Source organism: Atractosteus spatula, chromosome 13 (genome assembly GCF_055471065.1).
Source record: "Atractosteus spatula isolate fAtrSpa1 chromosome 13, fAtrSpa1.hap1, whole genome shotgun sequence".
NCBI lineage: Eukaryota > Metazoa > Chordata > Actinopteri > Semionotiformes > Lepisosteidae > Atractosteus > Atractosteus spatula.
Window position 1 is genome coordinate 25,885,418 of NC_142718.1, and position 27,142 is coordinate 25,912,559.

A 27,142-nucleotide genomic window follows, 5' to 3' on the forward strand; every position below is an offset into this window, starting at 1 on the left:
GGAGATTAAGGACATTTTAATCAGACCGAATTTGTTTTGTAGTTTCTGCAGCATCAAGCCAAGTTATAAAATTATGTGCAAGTACAAATAATTGTTTTGAACAAAAGCCGAATTCAAAGCTTGTTTAAAGAATGACAATCCTTTCTTCAAACACACATAAAATAAAACTGTCAATTTTAAAGTTCTGCCAAAGATGAAAATCTGGATTAATATGAATATACAGCCATTAACATGTAAAATATAAACTATTGGTAAAACTTAGTAAGGTGTGTATATAGTTGTTAGCCACTTTAAAAACTAACAAGGATGGAATTAATTAAAACATTTTTAAAATTTAAAGTAACACTAAACCACTTGCTCTCATTCCAGTCATTTAATATTGAACCACATTCAAATCACTTATTGGCAATGGGTGCTTTTTAAAAGCAAAACATAGGGTGGAAAGAGAAAAGGCCATTTAAAATTCCGTACATCACCATACAAATATTCAAAATATGTTAACTGTCCCCTAATCAGAGCTATAACCAAAAACGTATTACATACCCAATCCTAAAGCTTTTTGTATAGAGACATTTTAGTAAAAGAACAAAAAATAAAGAGCATTACAAGAAGAAATAAAATAAGTTAATAACTAATAAGCTCTATGTGTACTGAATTAAGGGCTAGGATTTTAAAGGAAAAGAAGCGATTCGTTTTCAAGCTTTACAATTAGGAGCATCTCTTGCAACTGGTTTGTAGTCTTGTTATCGATGAATAATATTTTACCCTAAATTTACATCTCGATTTCATCAATATATCAATAGTTGCATTCAGCTTAGAGATTCAGATGCCACACATCATACTTGTCTCACAAAAAGTTAGAGCAGCCAAATACCTGATAAACCAGTTAAGAGGGAAAGGATAATTAAGGAGTCAAGACAAAGCATTAACTGGGAGTTATAATATGGCTCCATATTTTAGTTGTTAGCAAAAACCCTGGAGACATTACATCTTTCCTGCTTAATGCTAAGAAGTGCAAACACTGTAGAAATCTTGAAATATATTGAAAGTAATGAGGTCCCATGGGAACTATACGCTTTCTAAGGTTGACTGCTTTGGGCAAAAGGCCAATATTTTCACTGAAAACATAAAAGAATGATACAAAACTGTAATAAAACAGAAAACTAATTGCTATAAAGGTTACTTTAGTCATCCTTATATCTTAAATATGTGTTAAAATGTAAGATAATAAAAATGATAATAAAATATCATTTAAATAAGAGGACAGAATACCAATGCAACTATTGCAAAACCTTGTTTGATTAATAATAAAATGCATGTCAAGCACAACCCCACGAAAACCAAAATACAGGAGGTCAACTGATATACTGTAATGCAGGTGACTGGATCTCTTCCAAACAACAGTACCAGGTGTGTATACGCATTTCAAAGTGAGATAGATTTAAAACCCTCTCAGTTTCTTAAGTTATCCAGCGACAAGCTGTTTACAGAAGACCTGACAACAAAGCCATGACAAGGCTTTTGTACATGTTATTTTATTTCTTTAATATTACATCAATACTGTATTGAGAGTCACAATTCTCACCCAAAACAAAGATTTGATTTCCCCAGTTTAGCCATAAAAAAAAGGAATGCAACAAAAACACCTGAAAAACACCTGCCACAGTTAGGTTAAAGATAAATTTTACTCCTTCCATACATTATCCCATGATAATGACATAAATGCCATGGTTGACAACAGATATTTCCTACTTTTTACATTTACTGTGCACAACTGATTAAACAACACTAGAAGACTGGGCTTGTACCAGTCTTCTGCTTGTAACAGAAAAACACTGAAGTGCTGTGTTTGACAAGCAGAAACAAAGGTCACAGCCTCTGTAAGATGGGAAGGAGAGAGGCAGGGGTAATACAATAACTCACCGGAGATGACGGATTAGCCTTGAGGAAAAAAATGATTTCGTAATGAAGTCTGAATCTTAGCAAGAGCAGTTCAACATTAAATACAACTGTTCATAAACGCAAATCTTTTATGATTATTTTTTTACCATGTTAATGGCATTCTATAATTTTTCAAATTAAATGGTACTGTGTTTCCCCAAAGAAAAAAAAGACTACGGAATAAATGCACAATCAAATAATCCAATATAGACCCTTCTGACTCATATGAAGGGCTGTAATGTGCCAGCAGAGAATAAAAAGGAAAAAACCTGTCACTAGCATGGTGACAAAGGTTTCTTAGGAGGATATTAAATACTGTCCCTGCCACATAGCAATTTTCAGTCCTAATGAGGAATTCCACAGTGGAAGTCTGGTGGGCCCACCATGCAATGATTAAGTGCAAGAAAATCTCATTCTGCTATTTGTTTCCTAACTTTCACATTCATTGCAAGCAGCAGAGTAATAAGACAAACTCCACATTTTCACCTCAAGGTACACACATACACATACTGTATATAGCCATCTTGTGTTCTAACCTCACTGTATGCACTTTTTGTAAACACAGGTGTACAGAACAAGAAAACGGGTATTTTTTTTAATTGTGAAAGAATGCAAACAGGGATATCTGTTCCCCCTGATTCTGTAAATTCAGAAAAATTCAAAAAAAGTTAAGAAATAGAAAGAAAAATCTTGTCACAATGTGTAATGTGCTAAAACACAAGGTACCACTCTGTAACTTGCTTGCAGACTTGCCTACACACTGCCATCTCATTGCCTTAAAATGATCAGGCCCACATCAATGAATGTCATACTGTATTCTTTCACATTTTGCACTGTAACATTAGTCTGCAACTCCAAGGAAAGTACAACTTCTAAGTCTGAAATTAAGCCATAAAAACCAGTCGGGAAGCTAGAAATCCAATCCACAGGAATAAAAAAAAATATTCATTTGGTGATGAAATTGGTTTCATTTTTTTTTCCATTCTTTCAGACTTTTGTATTGCTGCAGGTCTCCACTGAGATTGCTTACATCTGTATTGTGGTCACCTCTCAATGGGGCAGCCTTGCTTTAATGAAAAGCCAGAAAAGTACATTGAACATGCTGTCACATGCTTCTCAGTACAACTGAATGCTCAGGTATGGATAGTATCAATGTTGCACTTTAAAGCATGGCTAAGGGACTAACAATCACATGCAAAATCTACTTAAGCTCCTTTCCCTGTATCATTGCATCTTGTGTGCTGCAGATTTCCAGCTGAAACTCTATGAATGTTGCGTATGGCAAACATCTTGGATTTCTTCTGTTACAGATGGCCTATGCCCACTCTGTCATCCTATCTCCCTTCTTTCTTTCCATCTGTCTCCTTTCTATCTTTCACTCATACTGATTTATTCTCCATTGTTTTCTCATATTTCAAATTCTTTGCTGTGCCAAACTCCTAAAGCCCAGGAGTTCTAATCTGAACCACCTGGGGGGGGCATATATTGACTATAACTTTCATAATATTGTAGCATTACCAGGTTCTTCACAGGACAAAGGACCAGTGGAGACGCGATAAACAAACCAAGTGATAGCTTTATTCTTTTAACAAACCACACAAAACCAAACACGGATATACACACACATAAGGAGACTGCCGGAACAGGTACACATCTTTAGGGTGGTAATTACTTAACATCAAGCTATAAACTTATAAGGCTACACAGGACACTAGAACTACTATGACATTATTTACACAGGTAGGGTCAGCTGCTGGTCATCGTGCTGACCCTCAAACTCTCCCCGGCTACAACTCCCAGCCTGCCCAGCGGTACTATGAGCGCCTAGGGGCGCTTCCTCTTCACCACTGGGCGAGGGCGTTACAATATTAAAGAAAACAATCACAGAACAATGAGGCAATGCTTTCATTTTTATTCTAGAATGTCGACAAACTGAAAACTGGCTTTAAGTTTTCAAATTACGGTTGGACACGAAAGTTGAGAAATGTGAGTTCTTTTTGGTTGTGGTATTGTTTAAATATAAGTTTTAATTATAAAACAACAAAAAAGCAAAACAAAACTCACCAAACTGAAACTGTGAGTTGTCCATTAGTCGAATGGATGCAGGTGCACATCTCTGTGGAATTCAAATACAGGATATCATTACATCATTAATTCAAATACAGTACACCATTTAAAAAAGTCCTTTTCAATTCTGATGTTTCCTAGATGTATTTTTTCAAAATTCACATAAAATAAAGATATGAATTTCATAAGGAAATGCCAGATTCTGTTAGAAAAAAAGGTGATCTCAACTTAAATGTCATTTTGCCAAGCAGTAAATATGTTGCACTGATAATTCTGTTTTTTGGGGGCTGGGAAAACATGCAAATTACCAACACAACACCATCACTACTTCTTCTTTAGTGGCAGATAAGACCCTGGGTAGCATTTTCAGCGATAATTTTGAATGATCAAGCTATTAATTGTGTGCCATATTAACACAATGATAGAATGCTTGCTTGCATGCATTACGTACATTAAAGATTAGATATTTTTCACTTAAAACTGTTTTGCTAGTGATTTATTAGAGGTGGATCAATGCGATTCTAAATGGCTACCAAAGAATAATACCTTTGAGCTTGTATTGGATACTGAAGACCCTTAAGTTCAGGAAATAAATTATGCTTGGGGCAAATAAGAAAAAAACTAAAATCCTCCCAAGAGTGCTCCTCATGTGTTTGGGACTATTCCACAGAGGATCATCCCAATAAAGCCTAGCAACATGATCAATAACTTAATTGTACGCTGGCAAGAACAAGTGAGGCTACAACTTAATTCATTTTTCTTGGAGTAATGACTCAATTCCACAGAGGCTGGACTGTCCAAGACCACACAAATTTCAACAACCTAATTGTCAATAATGGTTTCATCAGTGATCTTGCTGCACCCGTTAGCACAGCAGTTTTAAGTGAGAACTGTTTGAACTTTCAAACAGCTCTGAAAATTTCTACCAATTACAGCACTGTAAGCGAGCTGCCAATTCTATTACACTGTGAAAACTGCCAGTTAGAAATGCATTGATCTGTGGTAGTACTTTCCGCATCTACAATTTCTGCTGCACTATTTGCTCACATACTGTAGCATTAGCACAAAAAGCATGAACACTAAAGACTTTTGCTTTGGAGGCATTTTGGTAATACATTAAATCCAACTGGCTACTTGGCTAATTCTAGGAAAAAACCCTTCTCCTACACTTTATTTTATAAAATAAAGAGACAAATTTAACAGTTCTATACAGGACTCTGATATTGTTCAGTTTTTCGATCCAGAAGCACCATAGTGTGTCGCAGTTCAAAATTCTGACTAAGCAACATTTCTTCTTCTCCTTTACCCATCACATTTGTAGGTGCTAAGCACACAAGGAAAATACCATGAAGATGTTAGGGAAAAGCTACCACTGTACCTTGAAAGGACAAATATGTGAAACAATATATTTTACACAGAGATCTGCTACTGATTCTGCTCACTAAACACTTTTTAGTATCCGTTAGAAGTAAATTTAGAGAGCTTACTTCTATAATGGTGTGGACATAAATAGTCAAAGGTTAAGGAAGAAAGTTTTCTATTTTGGTCACATTATTAGGAATGCCCCCACCAAGTGTCTTTCTCACTAGCTGGCAGTGCGTGGGTTGGTTTGACTGGCACAAGACCGCTTTCCATCACCTTTCCTTTCCAAATCAAGGCCTCAATCTCCATCCTACCGAGACCTCTTCAGACTGGTCCAACGGTTCCATTTTCCCTCATTACAACCTCAACTGAAGGTGATCCCACAGAAACAAGGGGATTCCATTGGACAGAAAATATTACAAAGCTCTGTGGAATACATACGATATCCTCTTATCCTCTGTGGGTGTAAATGTCACTAACAAAATCTGAAGAACAGCTATCAATGATGTTATGTATTCAGATTAATGTAAAGACTATAAAGTTAAAGCAATCCAGAGGCCTGATCTGGTTCTCTTTAGTCATGATTTAAAACTCAACTCTTCCTCTACGAACTGCCTGGCTGAGATCAGATTCTCAATAAGATATTATATTTCTTTCAGAGTCCTGGCTGTAGGCTCTTTTCAAGCTTACAGTATACCAGGGGCTAAGGGCTAACTACATCAATCTAACCAAACAACAGCACAGTCAACGAGGAAGGATCTTACCTGTTTTGCGACCTCTCTCAAGCAAGCCACTCCCTGTTCAAAATTGGGAAAGACAACCGATCCATATTTCTGATACTCTGGGACTGGCCTTATCTTCATAGTGACTTCAGTGACAACACCAAGGGTTCCTGTGAGGGAAAAGAGAACAGTGATGAATGTAGAGGTGTATGAAGGAGTTATCTGTTGTTAACGTGATCAATTGTAATTAATAAATTATTTATTGTATTATTGATTAGATAATCTGTGTGATTATATGTAAGAGTCAGATAAATAATAAACTAAGTGAAAGAATAAATAAGCCATGTGAAAGACACAGACTAGAAAATGTATAATAAGCACTCATTCCCAGTGACTAGGTTTAACTTATACTAGGGGTTACTCAGATTCTTAATGCACAGTAGTAGTAGTTCTGTAGATATCAAATGAGTCTCATTGTAAGCACCACATTGTAAATACAGTGGTAATCTAAGGAATCGTAACCACTAGATTTACCAAGAGATTCTGCGTTTTCAGTTTTCGCATCGTCAGGAACTTGGGTTGAGGCAGAAGTGCATTTTGGCAGCTGTAACTACAACTGAACATTCAGTTCACTCCTTTACGGAAGAGACCAGAAAAGATGTTCTAAACATACATAGTCAGCCTCATCAAGCCTGAAATATCAAGACCTTCATGGGCCATTCGGACAATGACTGCCCAGACAATCTGCGGCCAAAGAACTGCAGACATGTAACATATTTGTCCCAGATTAGTAGGGAACCTTTATAATATAATAAATCATTATATGATTTACTTAAGCCCCTATTCTGGATTCACACAACAAAACCCAAAGAAGATTTCTATACCCAGATCAACCAAGTGAGATTTTCTGTGGAGTCCCGAAGGAGGACAAACTTATTCCACTTGGAGAATTCAATGCCAGTCGCAACTACCGGCAAGAATGGAGTTAGAAAGGTCAATTCTGGCAGCATTCTTTGCCTGACCAATGAGCACGTGCTCATCATCACCAACACCAACACTCTACATTACCAGAAAAACAGACAGAAAACATGGTGCCACTGTCCATGCCCACAATCGCAAAAAGGTCCAGATCCACCCATTTTCTAACCGCTTTATCCATAAAGGGTCAAGGGGGAGCCAGAGCCTATCCTGACAAGCAGCAGGCACAAGGCAGGGTACACCCTGGATGGGACACCTGTCCATCTCAGGGCACACACAGACACAAACATGCACACACTCACACCGGAGCCAGAAGTCAAGATGTTCACATGTCCATGGAAAATCTGCATCAAAATACTGAAGGGATCCTATCAAAAAAGAACACATTTGTGGAAAACAATGCATTAAGGACACTAAAAACAGTGAGTACAGTAATCTCCCGAAGAATGCCTGCTCAGCTTCCCAGAGAAGTCAAATTCCCAAACCCCAAATTTATCACCATTGGGTTATTAGAGGACAATTGCCCTCGACTGCAAGGGACAGCCAATAAACGCATGTTCTTCATGAATTTTTAATGCAACACTGACCAGGAGGGAACTTCAGTCCAATTATTGTAAAAATGCTAAGCACAAAACTAACCAAGAAAATATATTGACATTTAAGAAAATATAAGGCTAATGTCACGTCTCTCAAGAAAGCTGGCATTTTAAAAAAAGTACAAATGTTATTGGCAAGTCAATACCAAATACAACAACATTTTTAAAATGACAAACTGCATCCAACTCAAACTCTTTGTAATCACCAACCGCTTGCAGGTAGTTTTTATAAATCAGAAAAAGATACCTATATATAATATAAAATTATATAGAAAGTTTATATTGATGCATGAAAAAATACACCTCTTCCAGCTATTTGCTCATTTAATGCTTAGCTTCAAAAAAAGGCAATCAACCATCTAGCCTGCATTGTGTCAGGAGTTCAAAGCCTTGCCCATTTGTTTGCCATATTTCATATTCATGCACAGATAAACATGCTAATGTAGAGCATGTTTATAACCTCCACATTCAGCAAACTGCAAAATCCGAAATGTGGATATAAAACTAGTTATGCTCCTGCATATAAAAATCCACTTTGATAATACTGTCATCTTAATGAGTCTGCATAAAATAACCACTAACTGAGACTAACTGGTATCATAAAAAGGAATGTAGTAAATCCATAATTTGCATTCTGAATGGGTAACTGCGAGTTCTTTTTTATAAAGAATTTTAAAGCTTTGACAGGTATACAATCCATTAGGAATGCAGATATCTTCCTAATTATCTCAGCTATGGGCATTTATTTTATTAACATTATAGTTTTGAGGAACACAAAAGACTAATGTATATATGTAATATCTTATATATAATATATACTGTATGTAATACTGTATCTATCTCAATGTATCCGACTTTAACGATACTGGAAACCCCAAGTTTAGCTGAAGAAGTATTCATCAAATGTTCCAAAAACGCCTGCCTATTACTTGAAGCCTAACTGCTTATACTGTATTGTGCAGTGCATATACAATGTACAGGATCACTGAATTTAAAAAAATAACAGGTGGAAGGATGACACATTAGAGAACATGAGCGCATAGCAAAGAAACTATTCAATTATCATCACTAACAAACAGTTAAACTCATAACTACAAACATTTGGATTGCAGTTAAAATAATTACCCTTTATGTAGGAAACAACAACAAAGCCAACCCCATTAGCACTGTGGGTACGGGTGCTGTGTGCTAATGAGCCACTAATATGACACTACATGCTGCTCTCTAGTGGCCTAATGGTGAACGGAATTTCTCTTCATCCTTCAGCAAGTACGAATCTCAGGTACTCTCGTCTCAGCGTTCAGTGTTCTGAAAATAATACTTGGTATCAAGCCTCAGCTTAGGTGCTTGGTTGCTTCACCTTCACAGAAGTCTGAACTTCAGATTTTATTGCTCAAATAATTAGGCACAAACTTCCACTTCTTCCATAGATTTGGATTCACAATTTAGAAAAAAACATGAGAAAAAGTCTCCCATTCACTGCAGTTTACCCTGAAAGCTTTAGGGAAGACACATTTTCTTCTTCCACTCTGTTAGGTACTCAGAGGAGTGTGAAAATCCCTTTCTTCTGAAAGATAAGTATGCTACAGTAAACTGCCACATTGCTTTGTAACAATTTCCACTCAAAGTCATTTCAGGCAGCTAAGAGTCACATTAGCACTAACTCACATTTTTACCACAGAACATTCTGGGTTTCATCTGTCTCCACATTAAGTAAACATAACTGACATCACTGCAGTAGAAATACCACCATCATATTAGATTCATTTTAATCACAGGAACATAGAACTGCATTTAAGGTTTTTATAGATTTATACCATAATTGTACTTGGTTTCCGGATGCTTCCGGATGGTTCAAATATAATTTCCTATAAGGCACTGGTAAAACATGCAGGGTACATTTGAAACGAGGTATTTTCAAGTTTTCTAGTACTTTAATGGACAGAAAAATTGAAATAGAAAACGAAATAAACTGTACTAGGGATTGAGCAGTCAGCAGAAGCCCTACCAAGAATCCCATTCCATGCCTCCAGGGAGTCTCATTCAATAGACTGTTACTGAGGTTTGCAGTCATCAGGTTTTAATACAAAAATGAATTGTTTTTTTTGAGAATACAACAGCAAAGTATTACTCGCCCTGTTTTGGATAGATGAGCATTTCGAATAGCTTGCCATTATCTCAGAATTTTAACTTTTTCCGTCCTAAAGGCAAAAATGTCTTTCCATGCTGTCTAAACTTTTAATAATGATTTATAAAATTGGAAAAAATACACTGCAAAACAATATGACTACGTTTCAATCAAAGAAAAACTAAAGTGCTTTTCATAACAACGGATGTAGACAATGCAAACAAGACCGGCCCCAAAACATGACATTAATCTTTTTTTTTTCTGGTCAACTCAACATCTTTCCCTAAAAAGCATATAGGGCACACACTGCTTTCACATGAAATGCATGCTTTTAAAAAGTGAGAACTCCTTGGCAAAGAGAAGTGTTATTCTTAAATGCCAGCTGCTAACCAGGGATTTTTTTTAATCAGAAAGGGTCACAGAAGGGACCTGCTTGCTTAGTGTCCCGTATCAGGATACAATTCTCAAAAGGACTTTGTAACTGACAAAGAACTGAAAGAATGAGAACCACATGGACTATCTAAAAATATGTGGGTTAACAGAGGGGAAAAAACACCTAATGATTTTTTTTTATTGCCCTCCAACTCTGCTGGTATTTTCCTGGCATCCAGAAGGCTAACCAATCTTTGCTTAAGGTCAACATGCAGTCTTTGATAGGCACGAGATGAAAGTCAAACTTTCTCTCCCAGAGCATTTTGTTAATGCCAATGAAAGACAAACACTAATCCATAACCTAGTACATCACATTGCACTATAAAGCCAAGATGGAATCCTCAGACCTCGAAGCACAAAATGTAAGGAAATCATCACGATCCTCAAACAGCTTGTAAATCAAACAAAAACCTAAAATTAATTTTACCTTAGTTTTTAATAGGTTCCAAAAAAGTATTCATTCACAGATTGCTGATATCAATGCAAGATTAAGAGCATGTATTAATATATCTTAAGTAATTCATCCTGAGTGATGTTCTGAGGTAACCTGTTAAAAACATACTGTATAGTACAAGAAAACAAAAATGATCGCATACGATTTCCAATTGGATTTGAGAATGTTAAGGAAAACAAATCTAAATGACACTATAGTAATCTCTCTTAATACAGGCTTAATTTGTTCCTTGAGAATGGCTTGTACGGTGAAAACCGAAGTAAGGGAAACTAAATTTCTATGTTATAATCTCCAGTTGCTCCCAAAACTCAAAAATGTCCCTCAAACACCCAAGCTTCACCTTAATAAAGCACAGGATGGTACCTAAGGTATGAAAGAAAAAACATTCCTGGTTAATTATTCGAATACCATGCTTAAAGTCATTAGCCGATGCATGAACAATAGATACAGTAGCAAAGCAATAACACTCCTCCTCATTTATGGTACAGTACACTGGTGACACACAAGGGTTTATTATAAAAAAGTTAAAATGTAATAAAAAAATGTAAATTTCGGCAACGCTTGACAAGAGCCCAGCTTGAAAAAGTGAAAATCCGCTTGTTAAATTAAAAGACGGGTAAGAAACGTTACATCTCGTATAAATGAAAACTCATATAGCGATGGATTACTGTATTTCCTTCAAAAAGATCACCTGGTGGCACTCTACAGTGTAGCCCCTTTCGAATACTTTTTTAAGTATCAAAACCTAGACAGAAAGTTTTCCATTACAAATAATGTTGCATCAGAGACACAAATTATGTTTGACAGAGACACTCCAAACCTCTGGAACAAAACTAAGCAAATTTCATACTTCTAATTCATTTCCAAATCATTCACTTGAAATATGAAGGCATAGAAACAGTAATTTCATTATTGAATATGGGGCACTAACCAGTGTTACAAATACTCATAAGATTGCCTACTAAAGTGCAATTTGCCATCACAAGGTCTAAAAATTAGTATAAATGTCCTAGGTATACACTGCCTTGCACTCAGCAGGCTAATAGCTGTATTTTGTTCAGCTTGTTAGCAAGCAGATGTTTAACATTACAATGCCAATACAAGTTTTATTGAGTCCAGAATTTTCTAATTAAGCTGGAAGAACCTGGCATATGGCAATATTCTCCAAGGGTTCCCAGAAGGACAAAGCAGTAGAAAAAAGGGCAGGTGTGTGCCTGGTATACAAATGGTACCTTCGAGTCAATTCTAGTTATAGCTAAGCACACTTTCATACCAGGCTGAGCTTCACTTATTTGGATAACCTGCACTCAAATTCAATTAACACAAACATTTGGTTAAGAGAACTTTAATTCAATTCTTTGTCAAAAGTAACTTCCTCCTCAGCACATTTGGTGCTGCAACTCCGCTCCAATTTACTCTCACAAAAACCGCCTGACACACAGGCTTTTACAGCCACGTTTTCAGTGACAGAGTTCAATGGCAGGCAAAGAAAACACAGAATACCTTCAGATCCCAAAATGAAGTGATGCACATCAGGACCGGTCGACATGCGAGGGCCCTGACAGCTCTTCTCTACCACCCCTCGAGGCGTCACCATTTTTATGTGGACAACCTGCAGAGCAACAGAGTGGGAAGGTAAACATTGCGGCATTAGGTGAAAATACTCTGTGGACATGTGAATTGTCAATGACACTTTCCAAAGAGAAACCGCAAAAATAAATTCACATTTTGAAAGCTGTCATTAGCTTGTCAACTTTGTAAACAATTACAAGTGAAAGACCACAAACTAAACATTAAACATTAAAAAAGTGTATATTTGGTGATTATTTTCTGAAGAATTCAATAAAAATATTTAATATTGTACTTAATTGCTTTGGGATTTTTTTAAACTGGGCAAAAAAAGATTCTCCCTGAACATAAACACTGAACCATGGGTTTTATTGTAATAAAGGATGTGGTAAAATTAAAAATAAAAAAATGTTGCACATAAAATTGAGGTTAATGTTGTCCACTAAAGAAGCCTCCTATTGACAAACCAAATTTTTCTCTAACATCACTGTCAACTGGTTACTTTAACGTGTTTTCCTTGTGTGACACAGCAACAGTACAATAGAGTTTGAGGGATTCGTGTTTATTTCAAATGTGAATTAATGACAGGTCTCAGAATTTACTTGAAAATTGTTTTTTCAAACAATTCTCTCACAATTGCTATTGCAATAATGAATTTCTGAAGTTCAAGTTTAGATTGGTTGGGGCCAATACAGTTTCACCAGAAACTGTTATTAAAATGTTCATTGTGAGAAATATATTGTTTCAACTTGTTTCCAATTTTAATTTTATGATAACAACTCAGTTTCATTATTGGAAAGACTATACAGTAGCATTGCATTTTCAAAGAAATGCCTGGATCACGATGCTTAGAAATATGATTTGTTTAATAAATGTGATTTTGCTTGATGCTTATTTTGTACAGTAATGTGTGCGACAGTTGATACTAATTACAGTAAACGTGATCGGTATTTGCAAACATTTATGGAATTCGTATCAGTGCAGAACTCCTTTGGAATGTTGGCAGCCATCTTGCTTGGGCAGGATAGGAACACAATCTTTCAAACATGCTGAGCAGAGAAAAGGTTAAAGTACTGTAGCTGGCACTATTCCTAAGAATAGGGGTGCCAACTCCAGTGTACTGTTTCTCCTTTCTGGTGTTCTTAAAATTCCTCCTTAATTCAACTTGAGAAGTAAATTCTCCATTCTCCATTGCTAAGTTGTGGGGCTGTTGATGCAGAATAGTGCATATAAACCAGCTGGGAGCTATACTTTATTAAGTCTCACCTTCCAATATCTGAAGCAATTTAGAGTCATATGATATTATATAAAATTTAAAAAAGTATCATTATAATATCTTTCTGGCACCTGTTCAAGACCCACGTGGTAGACATGAGCACCTGTGATCTCTTTCAACAACTCTTATAAGACACTCATGTTTCTAATTGTCAAACTGGTAAAGCAACTTGCTGGCTGCGGTACCAGGGTGTACTCACAATCTGTTTAAATTCTTAAAATATCATTTGTGTGGCACTTACACTCTCCCCCATCCAGTTTGTGTTAGCCTCACTGTCATTACGTGGACCGATTAATTTTTTTTATCTTCCTGTACCCAGCACCATGATTAGTCCACGTACTCATGTATTGTGTGTTCCGAATACAAAATAGAAATCTACTTTACTGTTAGGCTGCCCTAGATAAAGGCAAACAATAAGAAAATAATTTCACTGTGATTATTAATGTGTTTATATATTCTGACTTCCCTATAACAAAATGATTGTAATCTGTTTCCAGCATTCCCTGAATATCACTGAATAAAACTTACTAGGTCTTCAATGTTGCCATAGACATTCTTCTTCATGCCAGATGCTCTAGTCGCAACCCAGCCTCCCAGCGAGCTGAACTCCATGGAATCGGGCTCGTGCCCCGTGCAGTAGCCACTCTCGTTCAACTAAGAATGGGACAAAAGGAAGCCCTGAACACGACGTTTCAACGCCACCAGCAATCCATCGTCGTATCGGTGCTACATTTAGGGCACACGTTTTTCTGAATGCCTTCCAATAAACACAGGAAGGAAAGAACTGTATTGTTTCATAAAATACTGCTTGGGAAATTGCTTCTTTTATTTTCAACTATAAGCAAAACAAAGTAAATTGAAACCCAAGGTGATTATTCCTCTTTTTTCATAAACCTTCACCCAGTTAAAATATGCTGTAAAAATAATTTCCAGGTACAACTAATGGAACTAACAGTCCTAACGGAATACTATTCAGCAAAACATTCCTCTGTTTTTTCAAGGATTTGTGTAAAAGGTACAGGAATATATACGTATACTTGTTTTTTGCATCCCTCTCTAATAAGGCTTTACAGACTGCACATAATATAGATTTGAGCACCACAATATTCAGTAAGTAATTCTCTATTCTGATCTGTAATATTTTGAAACCATAATTCTTCCTCTCATTACCACTGTACTACAAGTAACACAAGAAGAGAAGAATGCAAATTCGTTTCAATGCACTGGAAAATTAACTCAAACGCAACAGTGCAATGATTCAGCTCGCTATAGTGCACTGCTGAAAAATGTTGTAATGCTTTTAAAATAACACCAGATTTTAGATTATCGCTCACATTTAGCCTTCTGTTGTGGAATAAAACAAAGATCGTGAATTTAAATAAAGAAATGAGTAGCCAATAACTTAAAGAAATGAGTCAAAACTAAAAAAACACATTTTTGCACACTACGAGCTTATGAATCTACTGAAAACTCAAATTCTCCTGACAAACATTTCCACATTCTTCTTTTGCAATGGACTGTTTCGGAAAAAGTGCTAAAACCCTTCAATATATCCACGGTCTTTAAAACCAAATGAGAAGTGCATCAACCTTCCAGGTTATCAAACTAAAAACAGGCCTGGTTTATTATAAATTTCCCAAGGAAGAATGGGTTTAATGTCGAGCCATCTGGTAGATAAAATTGAGCTTTCTATATGCAAAACCAGCATCTACTTGAGATGCAGAACACACATTCTTCTACATCAAACAGTAGCTAGTTTTCCATTTTTCTGAATTAGTTTGATGGAGCCATCTGTTCAGCACCTGAGTTTCAATCAATGCCCTTCAACGTTTGGGCCAGTGAGGCTGTGTTGCTACCAAGTCTCAAAAGACCCTCCTTAAGCCTTCTTTGCAGCATTCAAGCTTCATGCTCATTTGATGCCACTTCACATTCCTGGTGTACAAGTGAGCACACTCCAAACATTACACACCAGTGATTTAATTCTATCAACTATCTCTGCACTGCTCCACAGTGTCCTAGCCCTATAGCTATTGCATTACGTTGTAATTAAATGATGCACTGACAAAATATACGAACACAGATTTTTGCCATCTTTTAAATTCTTAATGTATGCTTACATTTTTTTACCATACACATATGTACAGATAAATGAGTACATGCAGCACAAGTGGAAGATTTGGAAGCATCAAGTGTTTAGGTACAGTACACACAGAATCTGGAAGTCAGCGTAATCCTTGATTATGGCATTTCTTTTTAACACTACTCCTTGACTTAATATCTTTCTTTGCTGTGGGGTAAGATGCTATGTAAGGCACACTATAAAAGGAAACATCTGCTCAGGAACAGATATGACAAGTGTTGGGATAAGAAAGTTCTGGAAAACAAAATACATTTTTGTGCTTATTGCACATTCAAGCATCTACTACTTCACAACATTGGAACTATAGTGAAGCACATATACAGTTTTTTTGTATTTTTTAAAATTCATACTGGGCTATTATCATTACCCTGTTAATCCCAGCAGGCTTCCACAAGTATCCCTATCGATCTATAGAACAAAACTATATAGAACATAAATTTAGAAAGACGGCACTTGCCATAACTGGAACACATTTCAAAATATGAATGAATTCATACAACAAGGTGCATGTTTTAGTCAAATTCAAGAATTCACATATCACCATTTGAGTCGTCTACGTATAATCTACTTACTTGTCTTTCCAGATCCTGTCCAATAATGCCAGCTTCAACATGCGCTGTTAAATTCTTCTCATCAATCCACAATATTCGATTCTGAAAAACAGGTTCACATAGTCTCATTTGTCAAACTCTGTAAGCAAATCAAGATGAGACACTAGCCAAAAGGGTAGAAAACACTTCAGAAGGTAATGGAAACCCTATATATTGATTCTGTACCATACTTCTAAGTAATCCGTGGCATTTTAAGGTCCATGCAAAATAACATTAGTCTTTCATGGTTAGACTAAGAAGAGTAGATATACAGATATTCATTTTAGAACAGATACTAAAAATGTTGAAGCAAAACATTTGATAAATGTACCCAAGTTTCTTTTCTAATCCCATAGCAAAAGCATGAAAATCATACAAATATTATAAACATTTTTATTAAACCTCATAACCTACAAAAAAGGACAGCCATCAAATGTGTTAAACTTATATTTTAGAGGACCAGTTTAGATGGCTGATGAAGATAAAGGCTTTTTAAAATATTCACTAAATAACAACAATGGATTTGAGGGAATTGTAGATACTGTAGCACTAGAGGCACAATTTGACAGCTTTTGTTAGCCTTGTATTCGAGTATGAAGCCGAGGAATTGACAAGTAATCTTCCACCAGAAATAACCTAAATTGGCGGACAGAGTTTCACCTTTTACAGACAACTCTACTGATAAGATACGGAAATGTCTGAAACATCATACAATAGCTTCTGATGAATGGCAGAATGTTTCTGATTGGCTAGGCTCCCTAATCACTGCGGTTGGGCCTTTGCAACAATGATAATCAAAGGTGGCTCGCGCTCCTGCAGTTCACTGAGTGGATGACAAGATCCATGCCCAAGGGTAGAATCTATGGCAATGGATCCTGACAGAAAATGATAAGGAGCAGGCTAGGTAATCCGTGAAATAATCCTTGTTTGGTATTTCAAGACATAAAAGCATCCTGCTCTGGTAAAGAAATGTGGAAAATCATGACTATGTATTCCAAAAGATAAAAAGGAAAAAAAAATGAATTTGAAAGTACATAGGGATGCATTACAACACTTAAATTCCTTTAACGTTTAATCCTGGAAAACTCTTTTAGTTTAAAGTGGTATTTGTGCTGTGAAACTGCATGATCTGAACACTTTCCTAATCCCTAATCGGTCATTTTCCAAAGGTAATAAAATGTGCACTGTTGTTATATGGTAGCTTTTATGTGCCGCACTAAAACTCCTGATCCTCATGACCTAAATATATTGTTATAGAAAGATTAGCGCAGTGGTATTTGTGCCACTAACTCGGAGGCAAGGAGATTAAAGAGGTAGAAAGTTTAAGACCACAGCATTAATTTATCTCTTCAAAAACCCTTTCAGAAGCACAATATCCAACATGCATGGAATCCATTCTTAAGTGTTTCTTATAACACTTAATTGTTCAAAGCAAACAAATAAAAGCCTTTGAAGAATCACACTCGGATGGGGATTTTATTTCATACTGGTGTATGAAATAAAAAAACGCTGTTCTTAAGGACTCATTTAGCTTCAGGTAGGCAGATTGAGTGAGCTCCCAAGGATATACATAATGCAGGCAAAACTGAAGCATGAACAACAGTGAACATCCTGCCAATTAGTTCCAAGCGCAACATCTCCACTGCATCATTAGCCCTCTCCTCCCTGCACGAGCTTCCCCTCACTTGGCCTCTGAGCTCCCAGGCACTAGAGGAGCCCTGCCAGGAACACAAACTGGCACTCCTACAGAAGTCTGTGAAGCATAACCCAGTTCCTGCCACCACCAGAGGAACAAAACTGTCTACAGAATGACGGCACCATCCTCCTTTCTTTCCTCATTCACATAGTACACTTTTTAAGCACAAAGGAACAGATCTGAAGTAAAGACAAGCAGAATTAATTTAGGACGATAGAGCGACCCATGTAAAAAGGAAGCAATAGATTCACTCCAGTGGGCTTAAGTTTTATTCTCTGACCAAACCCTTGTGGCTCATTTTTATGAAATAATTACTCAAAATTAAACGAAGAAGAAAACATTGAGGAAAATGGTTGACTCCCCACCCCAACCTCCAGTCTGACAGGTTGAGAGGTTAAGGTTGCAGTCTTTCACAGGCCTGTTAAGGGAATTTTATTACTCACCATTTGGGAGGTATCCAAGGAAACGATAGTCCTGTTTTCTTCAGGAGGGCACTCCAGGGCACTTGACACACTTGTACCTCCTACAAACAAGGACAAGTTAACAACTGGCTGATTTGAAGTGGGAGTTTCACTTTTCCCTTCTCTCTCTCATAAAGAGCAACTGATGACTCTGTACAGATGGACTTGCTGGGAGGCTAGCCTTTAACTCCACGGCACAAAGCAAGACAAGGTGATTCAGACATGAGTCATGGTATTTCAGAACCTGTGAGAGGACAAGTGTCATAAAACAAAAATGGGGCCATCTGCTTTGATTAAAGCACTACTGTAGGAGCACAATTCCAGTTGGATAAACCTAACTAATAACACAACTTTTAGTGTTTTACATGGTGTAGCCAAAGAAAATGATTTTTAATGATCACAATCAAAAGTATTTTATCGAGAGAACATAATCTCCAACTTCAGACTGAAAATGACAGAATCTTTTACTTTCTTTTTTGTCAGAAAAAGAACTTTTTCGTAAAAGCCAAAGCTAATTGAAACTTTAATTTCAAAGACAGCTGATTTTTGTCCTTGCCAATAAACAGTCAGCCAGTTCTTAATTAGATTCTGAGATGCTGACTTTGTTTAATTGCACTTCTGAAATGAACAAGAAATAGAAATATGCACAGATAGATCAGTGGTTATGACACAATGATTTATGGCAGAAAAGTTTTTTTTTCCTAGTGAAAAGCATATTTGCAATTCTTTAAACTCTGGCTGAATTTAACAGGACTTAAGGAATATGTTTTTCCAGAATACTTTGTTTTTTCTATTAAGACTGAAATGAATAAGTATCCTCTAACAAAATAAAATATTAAAATAATTTAATTATACTCAAAACTCTGGATCAATGTACACTTGGCAAGGGTGAGCACAGGTCAGTACAAAATGTGATGTAAAGTGTCTAATAAATATCTACAATCAGTATTTTACAGAAAAATAATCCAAGAATCCAACAGCACTGGAAAACCAAACACAAGGGCTACTGTAAGTGCAGACTCAGATGCTCTTTATAGTGAAATCTCTTTACTTTGATGCAGAGTGCTCAAAAATTCTTATTTGTTACTTTAGGAAATCAGTCCTGTTGGCATATTCATTTTGTGATTTTTTTTATCAACATCTTTTATACGGAAAAAACAGCAACATGGGTCATAAAAAGCATCTAAGTCAAATAGGTCGAAAACACACTTAGTGTTTCCTGTTCTTAAAACGGCTGTAAGGGTTTTTTAAATGTTAGTACGTACCGCCAAAAGGTATTACACAAACACTGTGTTTGCATGCCAGCTCCACGATTTTTACCACATCGTTGTGGCAATCTGTAAGGAGTAAAGAAACATTTAAAAAAAAAAAGAAAATCAGATTTTAAATACACAGGTCATTACAAACTTCCTGAAAGAAAGTAGACAACATCCTTTTTTAATTTTATGATGAGAGTTTGTTAATGGTTTGTTAATTTACCACAGTATTGTGTATTTTGAATGCCTAGAAAATAAACCAATGGCTTGATTATTGAAGATGCATTTTCTTTGTGAACCTGGTCTTGTGGAAAATCACAATAATTGTCTGCGTTATAGAATCATCTGAAAATGCAGACAAAACATTACAGCAACAGTACATTTGCTTAATAATACGTATTACTTATAAGCACTTTTCAAAAACTCAAGGTGCTGCACAATAATCAATGTTTAATACATGAAAGAAAATGAACAAATACATCCAAGGTAAAATCATACATTAAAAGCTACATTTAAAACGAAAATCAAAAATGCCCACTGTCACAAGTCTCTAATAGATTTGGTACCACAACATTGGGGATGAACAAGAGAAGGGTTCCATTGTGGGCAACCTAGTCTAAAGTAGAATCAAATCAAATCTCAGATTAACTGTTGGATAATACTCATGCAAGAAGTCCTTATGACAATCTGGAACTAGTATTGCGCTGGGCCTTATATGGAGGACTTCAAAAAATCACTCCAGATTTTACTGCAAAACAGTACAATGCACACAGGGCAGAAGTGATATGTTGAGACACTGCAGTTTTAGTCTGCACACAACCTGTAGAAGTCTGGACATAATAAAACCTTAGTAGCTACCCAAAATAAAAATAAAATCTTTAAATAAACGCATCAATTTTTCAGCATCAGTCAGAATAAAAGACCAATGCTACACTGACAGAAAAATAAATCTTTGTGCTAATTCTACCAGGTACTTCAAATGACAAGATATAGTCAAAACAATTTTCCAAGTTCAATCAAGGGTTGAATGTCTGCCAATGACTCTGAAGTCACCACTGTTTGTAGCTGTTCTTGGAAGCCAATAAGCAACAGACTCTGTCTACAGTCTAGCTAAATAAAGTCCTGTTGTATCTGTATCTTATTGTCAGACAGGTAGCTGTAAAGTTCAGAAACCACAGGAGTATTACCTGATTTAGTTTGCAAATGAATCTGAGTGTTGCCTGGGTAACTGTGAAAACCAAATCCATGAAGGCAAATAATGTAACCAAGAGATAGTGTATATATATATACAGTATATGAACTAAATAGTAAAGGTGCAACCAAAGAACTCTTTGATTATATTATATAGTAACTGGGATGTCAGAAGATTTAAAACTGCCGAGATTTACAAATTGGTCTCTATGAATCAAACAGGAGCCAAAGCAATGAAGAGAGGTACCAGTACTCCCTATACATGAATCATGAGATAAGACTGCAACTGAGCTATAACCAGAATTTGCAAGAAATATAAAAATGGACATAGGACAGTAGTGATTCAGTTTAGGATCCAGATCAGGTGCGACAGCACCTTACTTTAACCCTGCAGGTGCAAGACTAAGTATTGATGAGGTTAGTAACCAGCAGAAACTTAAAATTGAGTATGGGCATAAGAAAACAGTCCAAAGCTCAAGCTGTATGACTCATTTTTGCTACTACCTCAATCACATACTGTAAGGTGCACCCAGAGCAGTAACGTGAGAGAAACTCAAACCAGAGAGCAGGAGTGGGTGTAAATGACATGGGGAAAATAGGTTATTAACACTGAGAATGAAATCTATTCAAATCTGTTAAGTGTCTGGGTCAAGCTTTTAATACAAATACATTAACATTAAATTTGAATGAATTAATGGAACCAAACAAATTCTTCTTATTGGAAACTAGCAGCTTAATATAATAAAACTATTACACAAATGAGATGAGAGAGACTCTACAGAAAAGAAACAGCCTACAGGCATTTTTGGAAACTCAGCACTTTGTTAGAGCTGGGGAGTTCCTACTGCCTCAGGCTCCCTTGAAATGAAGTCAAAGAATTCGCAGTTTGGTGGGTGTGGGAAGTGGAAAACTAGTAGAACAGAAATACAGAGAGGGTGATGCAACATTTAAGAATGCCAGCCAGCACAAAGGTAGTGTTGGTCACCTGTGCAAATGTTTAAACAGCAGATCTACTAAAAAATGCTAAGTGAATCACCAGATGCATCAGATCCTGTTGAAATCATATGTTTTGCACTCTATTTGAGGTCATAAATTATATTTACCACTGAGGCATTATACACCAAAAATCCAGGAATTTCCCAAGTGAAATTCTGACCAGAAACCTAACACTATTTTAATATCGCACCACAAAATGACAAGAAAAATGTTCCCGATCGTTTTATGGAAAGAAAAAGAAAATGAATCCTTTAAAAATGTATGTTGTGGAGCGATGAAGGTAAAACGAATTCCTATTTGAACACTATAGTAGAAGAGCTGTGATTTGCTATCCCTGCTAATCATGTTTCAGCAATCAGTCACCACTCATTTGCATGATAAAATAGAGCCAGCAATAACAGCAGTGAACCAATCTCCAGAACATAATTCATGTTTGCACTCTGTTGCTTGAAACCACTGAGTATTGGATGTCAAATGTATTCCCCCAGATGCATCTTATTAAAGCTACATCTCATACATATTTATACTGTACACCTGCTGACTTCTGTCTGCTACGATTAACCCTTTAGGTATTTGAGTTGAAGAAATAAAAACTCACTTGGCCATACCACAAGGTCTGGAATCCGTCCAAATTTTCCTTCACGAAGAGCAAAGATTTCGTGCAAGCAATGGCCTGTTGGAAAACAAAAAATCTTACGTTTAAAACCCTTTCATACAGGTATTTATTTAAAAGAAAAATTCCGTACTGTGCTCACCATGAGCACGAAATATCCTGTCTTCTGCTTCATGGGAAAAAGGTATGGCTGTAGCTTTAAGGTCCTGCATGAAGCCCTCATTTAAAATGGGTGGTTGGAGAGCACTGGCATCAAATGTTGACTGAAAAAAAAAGATAAAGAAATATCTAGGAGTTAAGAGACTACAAGCTAGAAAATGGAAATATCGAATTACTGTAAAAAAATAATGAAAACTTACTTTGGGTGGTGTTTTGTGTTCTAGACTTGCTCCAAAAGTGTTTTCAAACCAATCTTTTAAGCCAGGTATTATCATGCCACTTAAACGATACCTGAAATCAACACGTACAGCTGTCAGAGGAGACGGTCCAATTGCAAATTTAAAGAATCATTCTTTCAGCAACACACTTTCTACCCACCAAGGAAAGTTTCATATCGGGTTTTGATTGTTTTATGTTTGAAACTAAGAAGTTCCAAGTGCTTGTAAAATGGAAAAAGAACTTTAAGCCCTACGTTCTTCAGAAAAAATGGAACATACTGACTCCGGATTAATGTATATATTATTGTCAAAGATCTAATTATGTGCTATGGAATGGACATAAGAACATAAGATCATCTCCTGTTGCATGTCTGGATATTTGTAGCAAAGTGAGTGGAAGATTTCATCAGGGTATTTCTTGAAACAAGCAATACATCAGCTTTTCCAACAGGGCTGGGTAGTTTGATCTGGCTGCTGCATACCGTTGCGGAAAGAAGTGCCCAATATTCTTAATTTTAGATGTATGTCCCTTTTGTTCCCACTTGTGCTCTCTGATTTGTGCCTTACTGCTGGCTGATTCCAGAGAAGTCTGTACAATTTCTTCATCAATGCCTTAGAGGATTTCAATCTTTTTGAATCCGTTCCACTCAACGTCTTCTCTGTTTAAGACTAAAACGATTAAATTTTTTTTAGACCGCCAGAGCAGGACATTCCTTTGATTTCAAGAAACATAGCTGGCCACTCAGTATTATGGGTTAGTCATTAGCCATATTCTAGTGCTGGAACAGGATTTAGAAAACAGTCACGGGACTAAAGGTACATCATCAGACAGCACTTCTAAAGGGTTAGCAAAAACTTAAAAATATTTATGTATTCATTATTTTTGTACCATAGTTTTGTCCCATCACTAATAACAGGCTCAAAATACCTGCCACAGACTAATCCAGATAATAGTTTTATACTTCCCTGGTATGACACCAACAACTTGCCTAGATTGTGTAGTTATCCTCTTTTTTGGAGTTGAAATGCTTCAGAGACTTTAACTGAATTTTGCACAAAGGTTTAGCTTAATTTTCCCATTTCTAATCAAAATGAACTTTAAAAAATGTCAATTTTAAATAGCTTAACTGATGTGCTATAATAATATGATTACAAAATATGACAGAATGGAATATTATTGTATTCCTCATATAGAAACAATTCAATTGTGTGCAAATATTGAATACAGTTATTTCTAGTAACCCTAAACGTAAACTAACTAAACTGTATGTCATACAAAAATTATCACTTAACACATCTAACTGTGTGAAGTGGAAGAAATATACTGTTGTTCATTAGAACTGTCATTTCATATTCAGGTTTATAAAGATGCTGTCATTCAAGAAAATAATGAGGTGCTGCATTATTTCAGTCAAGATACAATAACAATAAATTGGACACCTACAAAAGTATCTTAAACTTAAACCATTATTACGACTCCCTGAAGGATGCATTTTTATTCACTAGCCAAGAGCTTGATTATTATTTTTATGCCACTTCTGTTTATTCCACAAGGACCTTTATTTGATTTTCTTTTCATTTGAACTTGAATGTTGAAAGTATGTAAACTCACTCTAGACAGAATGGTTTATTCACAAAAACCTTCAATATCAGAAACATCCCTGCAAGTATCCTTTAATATTGGGGAATCTACATCTCTAATGGTAACATAAATATTAGTTACCACAAGGTGGCAGTGGTGTCACATGGAGGATATAGACATCGAACCAGCACAGTGTATCTGACATGCAGCTACTTATCAACTTAATCTGTTAAAGTGTGGAATTCACACAAAACACTACATCAGGATAACTCTCATTTATCAACCCTGATAACAATGGAGCATAAAAGACATGCCAAACGCAATCAAAAGTAAAACAAAGGTGTGCTCAAAGACCTGTTTAAAATCAATACATTATCCTCAGATGTATGGAGTTACTACACCATCTCTACTTTGTGTAAACCTTCATGTTGGTCCTAAAACATATGCATTTGTTCGTCTTTATTGGTGATTCGGAGAAGTTCAAAAAGGAAGTATTTCTATTTGGCAATGCAGTTATAAGAGGATAACACCAACAACTACACGAGACTAGTTACAGTGATAAAGGCACAGGACATCTTGTTGAAGGAAAGGCAGGCTTTACCTGATGTAATACTGATACAAACACAGAAGAAGAATGTGCACCACTAGTGCATAAAGCCATCAAAGCAGTATTGATTCACCAGTGAAAGTCAGTATATTATTACATAAAGTTTTATGACCACTTACAGCTATAATCTATCAATGTAATGCAAAAATACAGAATCTGATTCTGTCAAAGGACCACTGAACTCCTTTTGCAAACTATGCATGAAAGAAGTATGTGACAAAAATGTATACTCTGATTAAAAGGAAAAGAAATACAAAATACTGTACCTTTTACCAGTAAATTCAGCTTGGCCTTTCTTATTGAACAGGAATCTCGAATCACTGTAGCCCCAGCCATTCCATTTCATAATCTCCTGCCTAAAAAAACAACAACAATTTTCTTAAAAACCGTTTCACTGAGGGAACATGTTTGCTAGCAACAACTTTTTCATTGCAGGGACACATTTTCCATTCTGCCCAGCAGGATTTAAATAATTAAAATAGCTGAGAATTCTTAAGCAATAAAATGTGCCACACATGCAAAATCTAGTTAAACATGTGTGGGTACTGAAAAGATTCCTTTGGAATTTTATTCCTATTAAATACCGCATTGTATATATGTTTTTTTTTTTCAGTGACAAAACTATTGTAAAAAAAAAAGCTAGAAAATATACTTGTGACATCTAAAAACTGCATTTCTTAACTTTTGTGATTTCGCAGATTATATACAGTTACTTAATGCTTTTGTTCATATATAACACAATCCTTTTGTTATATAAAATATATCAGGAAATTTCATATGGTATTGGTAAAAGCTGCATTATTATATTACATCCCCAAAAGTAATGTTTCTTTTTATTAAGTAGGATAACATGATACATGAGGAGGAAAAAAAATCTAGATAATCTAAAACAAATCTTTACAATAAAAATTCCAACTTTCTCCTCTTAAATATAATTTACTCTAATAACATTCAGAGACACGCAATTGAAAAGAACAGTACAGAGGACATTAATGTTATCTGTAAAACACGAAATTCAACAGCTGATTTTATCTAACAATAATATGAAAAATAACATTCCTGTGCCAAATGAACTTGAAAATGAACGGTGAAAATGCCTTACTAAAGTACTTTTACCACAAAGTACAAGATAAAAAGTCACAGGTAACTCAAATGATCTGGGTTACTGATCTGAATCGCATACAGTTCACACTGAAAAACAAATAGTTACCACTTAAGTGCAGTTCCTTATAGCAGGGAACACTGATTTTGATTTTAGGCAATGGATTTGTGCCCCTTAAAAAGCATCAGAGATACTTTGCAATAAGAGTGGCACAGTGGTGCAGTGATTAGCATTGCTGCTTCACAATGCTGGCACCCTGGGTTCAGTACTGGTCCTGGAGGTGCTCTGGTTTCCTCCCACAGTCCAAAGGCATATAGGTAGTTTAATTGGCTCCTGGAAAGTGTGGCCCTGGTTCCGTGTGTGTGCATGTTTGTGTCTGTGTCTGGGTGTGCCCTGTGGTGGGTGGTGTCCCATCCAGGGTGTATGCCACCTTGCTCCCATTGTTTTCTGGAATAGGTCCTGCAGCCCTGAATTCAATGAAGTGGTGAGAAAAAGGGATGAAACGGTACTTTGCAATAAAGATCAACAGCTAAGTAAACATGAATTAATCCATGAAATTTACACAATAATCTTTGATTTTGCAATGTTTTATCTTAAGCAATGCCTTTTACGTGTTGTAGGTTAGACCCTGACGTCACATGCAACATATCACACCAGACTTCAGTTCTGCTTTTGCCTACAGTGAATGAAAACTTAAATGTTTTAATCAAATACTGGATTTTAGACCTAAAATCCATTACTTGTTTTTTTTTTATATTTACATTTTATATTTAAAACCTACAAGTCACAATTTCCATGGCCTGTGCCGGGGCTATTCCATCAGAATATTCAGCACACCACAATCTTGTTGTCAAGGTTAAGCTGCAAACAGAATCCTATCAGCTCTCAACAAGGCAATATCAACTGCAATCACTTCATGTAACAGGCAGTGACAAGCAAGCCTTTAGTGTAATCCATAGCACATTCATAGTTTCATTCCCAACTGTTTTTTTTTTCCCCCCAAACT

General features: G+C 36.1%; 1 protein-coding gene across 1 annotated transcript in view; it reads right to left on the reverse strand.

Moving 5' to 3' along the window:
• The window catches only part of agps (alkylglycerone phosphate synthase), a 56,214-nt gene that overhangs the window by 16,685 nt on the left and 12,387 nt on the right, over nucleotides 1-27,142 (reverse strand). The window contains exons 2-12 of the mRNA XM_088930570.1: nucleotides 25,301-25,390; nucleotides 22,828-22,918; nucleotides 22,611-22,731; nucleotides 22,454-22,528; nucleotides 19,678-19,749; nucleotides 18,395-18,474; nucleotides 16,238-16,318; nucleotides 14,054-14,179; nucleotides 12,184-12,292; nucleotides 6,135-6,262; nucleotides 4,006-4,057 (exon numbers count right to left, since the gene is read on the reverse strand). Coding sequence (XP_088786696.1) covers nucleotides 4,006-4,057; nucleotides 6,135-6,262; nucleotides 12,184-12,292; nucleotides 14,054-14,179; nucleotides 16,238-16,318; nucleotides 18,395-18,474; nucleotides 19,678-19,749; nucleotides 22,454-22,528; nucleotides 22,611-22,731; nucleotides 22,828-22,918; nucleotides 25,301-25,390 — 1,025 coding nt within the window. The remainder of the gene's footprint in view (nucleotides 1-4,005; nucleotides 4,058-6,134; nucleotides 6,263-12,183; nucleotides 12,293-14,053; nucleotides 14,180-16,237; nucleotides 16,319-18,394; nucleotides 18,475-19,677; nucleotides 19,750-22,453; nucleotides 22,529-22,610; nucleotides 22,732-22,827; nucleotides 22,919-25,300; nucleotides 25,391-27,142) is intronic.